This window comes from Schistocerca cancellata, chromosome 8 (genome assembly GCF_023864275.1).
Source record: "Schistocerca cancellata isolate TAMUIC-IGC-003103 chromosome 8, iqSchCanc2.1, whole genome shotgun sequence".
In the NCBI taxonomy this organism is placed as follows: Eukaryota; Metazoa; Arthropoda; class Insecta; order Orthoptera; family Acrididae; genus Schistocerca; species Schistocerca cancellata.
In genome coordinates, this window is record NC_064633.1 from 122,514,043 (window position 1) to 122,527,159 (window position 13,117).

The following is a 13,117-nucleotide window of genomic DNA, read 5'->3' on the forward strand; positions in this document are numbered from 1 at the left end:
TTGATGTGCAGCAGGATTTTGGAACATTTATTGTGTTCAAACATGAACTATCTCAAAGAGAATGGTCTGTTGACACACTGTCAACATGGATTTAGAAAACATTGTTCTAGTGAAACACAACACTCAGCGATGTGTTGAGTGCTGTTGACACTGTACCACACAAGCAGCTTGAAGTGAAATTGCATGCTTATGGAATACCGTCTCAGTTATGTGACTGGATGTGTGATTTCCTGTCAGAGAGGTCACAGTTCAATGTAATTGACGGAAAATCATCCAGTAAAACACATGCGATTTCTTGCGTTTCCCAAGGTTGCTGTTCCTTATCTATATTAATAATTTAGCAGACAATCTGAACAGCCATCTTAGATTGTTCGCAGATGATGCTGTCATTTACTGTCTAGTAAAGTCATCAGAAGATCAAAGAAAATTGCAAAATGATTTAGAAAAGGTATCTCTGTGGAACAAAAATTGGCAATTGACCCTAAATAATGAAATTTGTGAGGTCGTCCCCATCAGTGTAGAAAGGAAGTTAAACTTCGTTTACATGATAAATCAGTCAAATCTAAAGACCATAAATTCAACTAAGTACCTAGGAATTACAATTAGGAACAGCTTAAACTGGAAGGAACACGCAGAAAATTTTGTGTGGAAAGCTAACCAAAGACTGTTTTATTGGCAGGACACTTAGAAAATAACAGAGCTACTAAAGAGGCTGCCTTCACTATGCTTGTCTGTCCTCTCTTAGAATACTGCCATGTGGTGTAGGGTTCTTATCAGACAGGGTTGAGAAAATTCAAAGAAGGGCAGCATGTTTCGTATTATCACGAAATAGGGGAGTGTGTGTCACTGAAATGATACGGGATTTGGGGTGGACATCATTTAAAAAAAAGGTATTTTTCATTGTGGTGGAATGGTCTCACAAAATTTCAATTACCAACTTCCTCCTCTGAATGTGAAAATATTTTGTTGATGCCGACTTACATGGGCAGAAACGACCATCATAATAAAATAAGGAAAAGCAGAGCTCGCACGGAACGATATAGGTGTTCTTTTTTTTCCGCACACTGTATGAGATTGGAATAATAGAAAATTATTGTAAAGGTGGTTCGCCGGCTGGGGTGGCCGAGCGGTTCTAGGCGCTACAGTCTTGAACCGCGCGACCGCAACGGTCGCAGGTTTGAATCCTGCCTCAGGCATGGATGTGTTTGATGTCCTTAGGTTAGTTAGGTTTAAGTAGTTCTAAGTTCTAGGGGACTGATGACCTCAGAAGTTAAGTCCCATAGTGCTCAGAGCCATTTTTGTAAAGGTGGTTCAGTTGTTGTTGTTGTTGTTGTTGTTGTTCTTGTTGTTGTTCAGATATGAAGTGGCTTTCACAGAATACACTGTTGTGGTGAGCTGCATTAAACGAGTAATCAGACTGGAAGGGAGAAGGGTCAATGACAGTGACCACCACCAGCTCTAGTTCAGTTAGTTCACAGTGTGAAATAACAATTGTGTTGACGAGACTTTAAAATCAAACCTTGAGCTTCATATTTTCAGTTGTACCAACTTTGAGGTCATGCCATGGCAAAGCAAAAAAAGAACATCAAGAAGTTTTTGAATTGTTTTACATAGTTAAGGGCATTTACAGTTAAACATGGAATTTGAAACACACACCATTTGTGGCGACTTCTCACATCATTGAGAGCTGAAGGCTAGGTTAAAACGAAGATTAAAAGGTCTGTGGCCCTACTTGAGATTTGTTCCTGTGACCTCGTAGTAACCAGGCAAGCACTTTACTGCTAGACCCTCAGGCCCGACATGTATATAAGTAGTTCATCTGCATGTCGTGAGTGGTGTAGCTCAAGGTGCACAAATTACTCAGACTATACTGATCCAGTATTTCAGAATGAGGGTACTTAGTAACTTCCCATAAACTGTAGGCATACACATAATTCCAAATCTTTTCTAAACTTTACGTTTTGATACTGTGCCACAAAATAATGAAAGGAAAAATGTTTATTGTGTACTACATTTTCGCTGCTTAAGCTATAAGACTTCAATATGAGACACAATGTTTTAATTTATTACTTATGTGCTACTAACTCTATATGCAACACATTTTGCAGACAATATTGACATATGCCGCTGGACATTCCTCCAAATCGTATCATAAACATTGTGATGCATAGAAAACTAGCTTTTCTTGAATTGAAGGATAGATTATCCTTATTATACTCAACCAGTACCTGATAATGAGAGCACTTAGTGACTTACAACAAATATTTAAACATAAATTCATATGTTTGCTTTTCATTAGTCTGTGGTTCAATAAGCTGAAACCATTCAGTTGGTGTATAAGTGCATAGAATTTTTCCGTAAGTTTATTGAATGCAACAGGTATGTATAACAAAGACTTTAATCTTCAGTAATATATTCCTGTTCAATATTATTTGATTCCACGACTGTAGGAATCATATGGTTTTGAGATGGAGAACTTGTCAAGCCATGTGCTGAGTGCATTTTCATCCAGAAAGGAAGTTCCTGGAAGCTTGTTCGATAGAGTGGGAAAGGTGAAAGTCTGAGGGTGTAAGATAAGGTGAATAAGGTGGGTGCAGAATGACATCCCAACCGAACTCCTGTATAGCGTTTTTCAACAGTATAGCAGAATGCGGGCAGGCTTTAATATGGAGTAGCATTACTTCACACAGTCTTGCTGGTCGTTGTTCTTGGATAGTGTCTACAAGATGTCTGATTTGTTGACAGTAAATGTCAGCAGTGATGGTTACATCTTGGGGAAGCAATTTGTAGTACACTACACCATTGCTGTTCCACCAGCTGCAAAACATTATCTTTCATGGATGCATGCAGTTCTTTGTACAGAAGGTTGCTGCTTGGTCTGGACTCAGCCATTCATTTCTTTTCCTTCTGTTAGCATAAAGACAATATTTCTCATCACCAGTAAAATACAGGATAGGAATGGTCAGTGTTGTTCATGAGCCAATTGACAAGTTAGCAGTGATGCACACACACCTGATTTCTGAACCATCCCCCATTGCGTGCAAGTGTCACATACTACACATTTGCCATTTCTCGAGTAATCTGATGTAGATGATTGTGGATTAATGTGTTTAAATGTTCATCAAACCTCCCTGAATGTAGTCACTAATGTCAAAATGATCCTCCTTAAAACGAGAACTACACCATGTGATCAAAAGTATCTGGACACCTGACTGAAAATGACTTAAAAGTTCATGGCGCCCTCCATCGATAATACTGGAATTCACTGTGGTGTTGGCCCAAACTTAGCCTTGAATACAGCTTCCACTCTCATAGGTATACATTGTCAGATGCTGGAAGGTTTCTTGGGAAATGGCAGGCCATTCTTCACGGAGTGCTGCACTGTGGAGAGGTACTGATGTCGGTTGGTGAGGCCTGGCATGAAGTTGAAATTCCAAAGGATTCAGGCCAGGACTCTGTTAAGGCCAGTCCATTACAGGGATATTATTGTCATGTAACCACTCTGCCACAGGCCGTGCATTATGAGCAGGTGCTCGATCGTGTTGAAAGATGCAGTCACCATCCCCGAACTGCTCTTCGACAGAGGGATGCAAGAAGGTGCTTAAAACATCAACATAGGCCTGTGCTGTGATGGTGCTATGCAAAGCAACAAGGGGTGCAAGCCTCCTCCATGAAAAACACAACCCCACCACACCATACCGCCACAGTCTCCGATTTTTACTGTTGGCACTACACATGCTGGCAGATGACTTTCACTGGACATTCTTCATACCCACACCCTCCATCGGATAGCCACATTGTGTATGGTGATTCATCACTCCACACAACATTTTTGCACTCTTCAATTGTCCAACGTTTACACTATGGGAGGTGTCGTTTGGGATTTGCCGACATGATGTGCGGCTTATGAGCAGCCGCTCAACCATGAAATCAGAGTTTTCTCACCTCCCACCTAACTGTCATTTTATTTGCAGGGGATCCTGATTCCTGTGTGATGGTCTGGATAGATGTCTGCCTATTGCACATTACGACCCTCTTCAAGTGTCTGTGGTCTCTTGTCAGTCAACAGACAAGGTTGGCCTGTAAGTTTTTGTGCTGTATGTGTCCCTTCATGCTTCCACTTCACTATCACATCTGAAACAGTGGACCTAGGGATGTTTAGGAGTGTGGAAATCTTGCTTACAGACATGTGACACAAATGACACCCAATCAGCTGACCACATTCGAAGTCTGGGAGTTCTGCAGAGTGCCCCATTCTGCTCTCTCACGATGTCTAATAACTACTAAGATCTCAGTAGGTGGCAGCACAATGCACGTAATAGAAAAAAACATATGTTTTCGGGTTTATCTGGATAGTTTTGAATATGTGGTGTATTTTCTTGGTGTGCTTTGTCCAATGGCATTATCCTTGTACTTGGTGTAAATGTTTCTGGTTGCCTCCTTGCTGTTATCCCCCTAATGAACTCTCAGAAGAATGTCAGAAGTGTTCAGATTTCTCCATTTTGAACTCTGTTTTCTAGTGTCTAAAGCTCCACTCATTGTCTCCAAATCACAATATGTAAATTTATGTAAATTCAAACAGCAACAGTGAACAACACACACAAAATGACAAACCCATAGCAACCATAATACCAACATGCAAAACATAAACACTATGAACTTACGCACCAACCTAATCATAAAACCATCATAATTAGGGTTTTGCATTTTCAGCCATGAAGTTTTTATGTCAAATACTTAACGCATCATCATTTGTAAAGTTAGCAGATGTTTAAACCTTTTTTATACATAGTTTGATTCTTTAAAGAATTGTGCAATTGGAGGGGGTAGGTGTTACTTGTTCATAACTGGTCATGTCTCGGTTTGCATACACACACACACACACACACACACACACACACACACACACACACAGGGTTTCAGAATGTCGTACTCACAGGAATTTAAAATAGATCTCTTACTTTCCTAGTTCACAACAAAATTTATTTGGTTTAAAGTCCAGATCCACACTAATATTGTAAATGCGAAAGTAACTCTGTCTCACTTTCATGGCTAAACAGCTGATAAACAGATTTTGGTGAAATTTGGTGTGGAGTTAGGTTGAACCCTGAGGAAGATTATATGATACAATCCAACAGTAAGCACAGGAATTATGTTTAAAATTACTATGATATGCCCGAAAAACATAAGTCCAATTTTACAAATAAATGAAATAGAACCCAAATTCAGAAGAATAAGAATTGCTGTTGCAGTGGCCTCCTCCTGGAATAGCTGCATCATTACTCAGTGGTAACTGAACAGTGCATTCAGTACTTAAGCTGCCATTGAACTTAGCTCATGAAGAAACAATTATTTATAACATCAATAAAAAAAACTGTGATTGCCAGGAGATGTTGCAATAGTGTAAGATGTTAGTTTGGGACAAATGTACAGTGTCCTCCAAAAGAGTAACTGAAGCATTAAATCGTACTGTGCAAGATATTAAAATCATTAGCTCATAATACATCCATCCCTCCTACACTAATTTGGTTTCTTTTAGACACACTCTGTCTGTAATAACTAAAGGCACACTGGCAGCTGAAGTAAATGCAAGTTTAAAGGCATCTTCCTTATGGCAACATGTCAGAAAATTTCCACACAGAACTGCACAATGACACACAATCTGGACAATATGCAGATGCTCTTCTGAAAATCAGCAAAGATCTTAGTGATGGTACGATTACATCGTGAACTATGTAATATTGTTCACTGTACTGAAGAGTAGGTGAGCAAAGATTATCTTTAATTGCAAGTATATATGGGAAGTAAAGAATGGTTGCGTGAAAAGGCAAGTTTTGCACTGCCTAATAAACAGATAAATGAAAAAGTAATGCCGCAAGTAGGAGGAGATACTACAGAATGTATCTCTGTCAATAATAATACAGACACTGAACAAGTCATCTCTTATGCTATAGAGTTTATTAAGTCTTAGGAATTGTCAGGTGTGATTTTTCATAAACTGAGGTGTTGCAGTCCTGTTAATGAGAAATCTTGATGTGACCAGTTTGCGTAACTATATGTGCTTATAAATTGCACATCTGTACCAAAATATTGTTAGGGCTACTATCATAAGCATTCAGCTAAAGGAGAAAGTATTTTGATTACTCTTTTCCCCATTGTACTGATGGAGTTGCCTTTTCAGTTCAAAAGATTGCAATTCCCGCTCAAAATTGCTTTTGGAATGACCGTAAATAAAGCCCAAGGGCAAACATTCAAAGTTGCTGGTGTGCATTTAGAAAAAAAGTGTCCAAAATCAATGTGTCACACATTCTGGCCTCACCTCATGAGTAGGATAAAATGCCACAAGTGAATATTACCACTTCACGTGCATTTGTGCATGAATCTGGCAATATCCTGTAACTACATTCCTCTGTTACACAGGTGCATCGTTCCTGTGCTCAGGTGGCATGCCAAAATGTTGGAATCTCTCTATCTGTCGTATTATGATATTGATGAAGTGGAAGCTATGGTAGCATTCCACGTACTGGGGAAGCTTCACAACCTGCGGGTACTGTGCTTGACTGCTGGGCACAAGCCAGTGTCTCCTCATTTGATTGCTCTGCCATTCAGGTGAGTAGTGACAACTGTCAGCTGAGTTTCAAACTGTTATCTGCATTTGGACCTGTGTGATCAGCATCCATATCATTGTATAGTAAGTTTTTATAAACTGTAATCCATTCAGTACATCAGAAATCTTTTGAGAGACTTATTAATAGTTTGAATTATTGTTTTCTGTGGTCTGTGTACTCAATTTTGTAATTTTGTTGAAAGTTAAAGTGTGGCCATACCCAGTGTCAGTCACATCACAGTAAAACTTACTAGTTTCTGTATCTAGTCCGGTTGCACAGTTTTTCTTTGTGTTTAATGTAGTTGCACGTGTGCAAAAGGGACATAATAATGTGTCTAAAATAGAATGTAGAGGATCATAAAGACCAATTTCAATAAAATGTAAGTAGTGGGTAAAAGGAGAGAATGGGCAGACACAAAGGGATTTGGCCTACATTAAAGTAATATATGTATGAAATGAGGCATGAAATGTTTCTAGCTACCTAGTTTAGGCTACTTTTCAGAGTTGCCCACCAACCTATTTCCAGCTACTACAATTAAGGTCAAAAGACGCATGTAGGTACTGTGTATAAGAGACTTTTTTTTTTTTTTTTTTTTTTTTAGAAGTCTTCACAGGATAATAAATAAGAAAATATATCCTTGTATAAAATCTTGATTGATTTATGCATTAACATTTTCACACGGAAAACAATTATTTCTTTACCTTTGGTGTGGCTTTAATAGTATCCAGCTTAGTTTTTAACTTTTATTATAAATCTGTGTCCAGATCGTTTAATTCATTTTCCAGCCAATTATTCGATAAATAAAAGGTAGGTATGTTCTTGACTTTGAATATTCATCTAATTTTTTTCTTATCAATTATCTTCTTCATCCCATTAACAAGTAACTCCATTTGTTCTTGCAATTCTTCTAGCACAGAGCATTTGGGGATTTTAGTTTTGCATTTTATTCCCAACGTTATACCCTTAGTACATAGTTCCACTCTTCTCCTCCGCAGGCTTGCAGAATTTCCTTGTAGAACCTTAAGTTCACAACTTTTGTAAACAACTGACCATTATTCCATTGGTTTTGAACTCTGCAAATGACACAGTCTCCAGTTCACCACATTTAGTTACAAATGTTTATAGAAGTTTATAAACAAATTTTTTTGTGTACGTCTAGCATAGTAAACCACCTCAATTGCATAATTTTCTGTGAGTACTCCAATGTGTAGTCACTTTCTATAGGTATTTACAGAAAATGCTGATACCTTGAGTTCCCCAGTCATATACAAATCTTCGATACACTGTGATGAAAGTAATTTGTAAGCCTTTCTTGCACATCTGCAGTGGCCTGTTCTTTTTACAGTATCAGTTTACAGTCTTCATTGTAGTAGTTATTTTTGTCAATACACATAACTGCCCTTAAAGGATTAAGTAGTTCTAAGTTCTAGGGGACTGATGACCTCAGATGTTAAGTCCCATAATGCTTAGAGCTATTTTTTTACTTCTAGGCCAGTCAGTCTTCACATTTTGTAGCAGCCCTTGTAGACAAATTGTGCAACACTGTTCAATACAACACAGCAGCTCTTTTGATGGCTCTTCAGTAGTTCACATCATATACACTGAAGAGCCAAACAAACTGGTATACTTGCCTAATAACATGTAGGCCACCCAAGAGCATGGAGAAGTGTTGTAACATGATGCGGCATGGACTTAACTAATGTCTGAAGTAGTGCTGTAGGTAATTGATACCATGAATCCTGCAGGCATGTCCATAAATTCCCAAGAGTACAAGGAGGTGGAGATATCTTCTGAGCAGCAAGTTGCGAGGCGTCCCAGATGTGCTCAATAATGTTCATGTCTTGGAGTTTGCTGGTTAGCGGAAGTCTTTAAACTCAGAAGAGTGTTCCTGGAGCCACTCCATAGCAATTCTGTATGTGTAGGGTGTCACATTGTTCTGCTGGAGTTGCCAAAGTTTGTTGGAATGCACAATGGACATGAATGGATGTAGGTGATCAGACAGGATGCTTACGTATGTGTTACCTGTCAGTTGTATCTATATGTATTAGAAGTCCGATATCACTCTAAGTGCACATGCCCCACACCATTACAGAGCCTCCACCAGCTTGAGCAGTTCTCTGCTGACATGCAAGACCCATGGATTCATGAGGTTCGGTTCATACCCGTACATATCCATCTGCTTGATACAATTTGAAATAAGACTCATCTGACCAGGCGACATAGTTCCAGTTATAAACAGTTCAATGTTGGTGTTCACAGGCTCAGGCGAGGCATAAAGCTTTGTGTAGTGCAGTCATCAAGTGTACACAAGTGGGCCTTCAACTCCAAAAGCCCGTACCGATGATCTTTCGTTGAATTGTTTGCATACTGGCAAAGCATTGAAGTCTTCAGAAATTTGTAGAAAGATTGCACTCCATCACGTTGAATGATTCTCTTCAGGCATCATTCCTGCAGGATCTTTTTCTGGCTACAGTGATGTCAGAGATTTGATGTTTTACCAGATTCCTGATATTCACAGTGCACTAATAAAATGGTGGCACGGGAAAATCCCCACTTCATCGCTATCTTGGAGATTCTGCCCCATCACTCATGTGCCAACTATAACATCACATGCAGACTCACTCAAATCTTGATAACCTGCCATTGTAGCAATCAAACAACTGTGCCAGGCTCTTTCTGTCTTATATAGGTGTTGCGGACAGCAGCGCCATATTGTTTGCATATCTCTGTATTTGAATATGCATACCTATACCAGGTTCTTTGGCACTTCATTGTAAATATGATTGTCACTGACAAGGGGAAGGCCTCAGACATGGCAAACAGATTCGGCGGATATTTGGCAGAGCTATGTTCCGTACAATGTAAAATGAAATATTCTTAATATGATATTTTAGCTCAACCCCCCAAGTGATGTTAGGTAATCACATGTTTCCATTTTTGTCAAAAATCCCAGCAATTTTGTGTTTTATATCACGTTCTGTAGTGTAAAATCATTTGCACACGGCTGGTGCAGTATCCTAGGTGGCTCATCCATGATTACAACCATTTTAATGTCAGCCAGTTCCCATGTGTATGAGGTAGTCAAAGAACTATATTTTCTTGAAATTGTTACCAGTGGTTCCTGGCCAATTTTTTCCAATATTTCTCTTGCTGTAACATTTTTGTTCCCTTGTAGGAGAAATGGTAGTTCTGCCTGGATGATGTTACTTGCAGAGGTGAACTTGGGGAATTTTCTGAGTAAATAACTGTTAAATACCTTCTTTAATGTTACAGAAATTACCTACTGTGATTACAGTTGGCCATCCAATTGATCACAGACTATAACCACCATAATGTTGTCACAAAACTGTTCTGTAATGGACATAAGCACATTTACAGGCTGCAGGGTGGGTGCTGATATCTGTGGCTGCTGCCGCAGCATGGTGTTGGCCTCCATGGGCACCATTGTGAATGGTGCCAGCCACAACTGGTGGACAAGCAGAGGTGACTGCTGGTGCAGACCCCAGCAGTATGCTGGCTCTGTGAGGAAAAAAATTCTGGAACAGAATCACTGTCACATGCGGAATCACACAACAGCAGGTTGTGGTGACACTGGTGCGGCCCAATGGAACCTTGTAAGATACAAGAACTATGATCAGCAGCTTTTGTAGTGCCACCATGCACCCAGCATTGCTTGTTGCCAGGTACTTCACAGCATACTTCATCCTGTGGCTGAAACTTTGACCAGGTGGAATGTAATATTTCCACAGTGGCTGCAGAAGATGTAACAGGATGTAGTGTCTACGACTGTGTAATAATTCTGCTGGTGACTTCTTGTCATGTGGCAAGGTGTGGTGGGAGGACAGGCTTGCTCCGGTGTGTGGGAGGAATGGTGTTTCTCCATGTGACTTTTGAACATCTGAATGAACTGTACAGCTTCACTATTAGACCGAAATCATGGTGGATGGCATTGACAGCACAAAACTTGAAAATTGGTTGACATGAATTCTGGTCCATTTTCTGAGACAATGAACTCGGGATGACCTTCAGTACAAAAAACAGAAGACAAAGCTGATACCATACTCAAGGTAGTGATGGATGTGATGGGAACAACAAAAGGGAGTTGTATGCATCTACCACCAAACACAATCACACATTTCAGAAGGGACCCACGAAATCTGTATGGATGCATTGCCATAGTCTGGACGGACGTGGCCACTCAAAAAAGAAATGCAATGGAGCTGATTGATGCTCCGCACTCACTTTGCTGTGGAAGGTCATTTGCGCAATCTGGATGTCCATCCCTTGTGAAGTATAATGAAGTCTTGCAAGTTGCTTCATGCAAACTATGACTCAAATGAGCCTGATTCAATAAATACAAAGCTTCCCAATGCAGGGAGCGAAGAGTGCTTCAGTAGTTAGGTTTTTGAATATCTGTGTATTATTAGATGCAGTTACTGCATTTTCATCGGGGTCTGCAGTAGATTTCCGTAGCACGAGTCAATAGTCATTTGTTTGCTTGTTTTGAAAACTAGTGACCACTTGTTGCCGTTAGTCAGGCAGGCAGGCAGTCAGTCAGGCAGTAGTAGCCGACTGAGACTGATGCAGCAACAGGGAAGTACCTGCTTTTGTGACATTCAGACATTTATGAGTTACTAAGCAGGAGTGAATTTTATTATATCACCTGTGTACATTAATAGTTTAGTTTCCTGAGTTTCTGTGCATAAAATTAATATCAAATAGCCACAGTTCTCGCGTTTTTGTTTGCTTCAGAAAGTAAACTGATTTCATGAGATATTACAAGTTCCTAATCAGGGGCGAATTATTTAGTTTCACCCGAGTGCTTCGGTAGTTAGGTTTTTGAATGTCTGCGTATTATTAGACGCAGTTCCTGCATTTTCGTCTGGGTCTACAGTAGAGTTGCGCAGCGCGTGCCGATAGTCCGTGTATCTGCATAATTTAGTTTTCCATGGTTTTAGTATGGCCACGGACTGCAATTGTTGTGTGTGGATGTGAGCCGAGTTGGTGACACTTTGCTCTCAGCTTCAGGCTGTCACAGCTTTGGTAACACAGCTTGGGGCTGCCATGGATGGGCACCACTATTGTGGGCTGGCCGTGGTGATCCAACGGACATCCAGCACGTCTGAGTCTTTCCCGGTCCTCCCTGGTGGCCAACCCAGTTGCTGGTCGCACTGAGGTTGACCCCTCACCTGTGGTTGAGTGGGATGTCGCCCCGGGGCGAAGCAGGCAGTGACAGACCTGTCCGGCGGCCACATGTAAGGCCTCCCTGGTCTGTCTGACAAACAGGTTCCAGGTGTTGTCTGTGGCTGACACTGTCACCGAGCCACATGCTGTCGCCTGTACTGTTTCAGAGGAAACCACTCAGCCTGAAAGATCCGGGCAATCAAGGAGGGTGGGATTATTGGTAGTTGGGAGCTCCAACATTAGGTGTGTTATGGGGCCCCTTAGGAACTTGGCTGACAAGAAGGGAAAGAAAACCCATGTTCACTCAGTGTGCATACCGAGTGGAGTCATTCCAGATGTGGAAAGGGTCCTCCCAGATGCTATGAAGAGCACAGGGTGCAGCCAGCTGCAGGATGTTGCTCACGTCGGTACCAATGACGTGTGTCACTTTGGATCAGAAGAGATTCTCTCTGGTTTTGCGCGAATAACAGAAGTGGTAAAGGCTGCCAGTCTTGCTTGCAAGATGAATGCAGAGCTGACCATTTGCAGCATAGTCGACAGGACTGATTGCAGACCTCTGGTACAGAGCCGAGTGGAGGGTCTTAATCAGAGGCTCAGACAGTTCTGCGACCGTGTAGGCTGCAGAGCACTCGACTTGTGCCAAAAGGTGGTTGGGTTACCAGTTCCACTGAATAGGTCAAGTGTCCAATGTACGCAGGACGCAGTTACACTGGTAGCGGGGGCTGTGTGGTGTGGACTGGGTGGTTTTTTAGGTTAGAGGGTCTAGGGAAAACACAAGAAGGGCTTCAGTCACAAAGGGTGCAGGCTGAACACAGGAAAAACTTAGATACAGGAACCATTGATATAACAGCTGCAAATTGTCGTAGCTATGTTGGGAAAGTACCAGAGCTCCAAGTGCTAATAGAAAGCACTGATGCTGAAATTGTTGTAAGCACTGAAAGGTGGCTAAAGCTGGATATAAGCTCAACCGGAATTTTTGCAAAGAACCTAATGTGTTCTGAAAGGATAAGCTAAACGTGGTTGGCAGTGGTGTGTTTGTTGTAGTTAGAAGTAGTTTAACTTGTCATGAAATTGAAGTAGATACTTCCTGTGAGTTATTATGGGCAGAGGTCATTATTGGCAACCTGAATAAAATAATAATAGGATCCTTTTACCGACCTCCTAATTCAGATGATACAGTTACTGAAAGGTTCAAAGAGAGCTTTAGGTTGATTTCAAACATGTACCTGACTCATACATTAATAGTTTGTGGCAACTTTAATTTACCCTCAATACGTTGGTGAAAATACATGTTTAATTCTGGAGGTACACATAAAATATCATCT

The 13,117-nt window shown here is 40.7% G+C and overlaps 1 protein-coding gene across 1 annotated transcript in view; it reads left to right on the top strand.

Annotated features, from left to right (window-relative positions):
- The first annotated feature begins 6,454 nt into the window (after nucleotides 1-6,454).
- The window catches only part of LOC126095415 (uncharacterized), a 118,978-nt gene continuing 112,315 nt past the window's right edge, over nucleotides 6,455-13,117 (top strand). Inside the window, exon 1 of the mRNA XM_049910213.1 lies at nucleotides 6,455-6,609. Within this exon, the coding sequence (XP_049766170.1) occupies nucleotides 6,455-6,609 (155 nt within the window). The remainder of the gene's footprint in view (nucleotides 6,610-13,117) is intronic.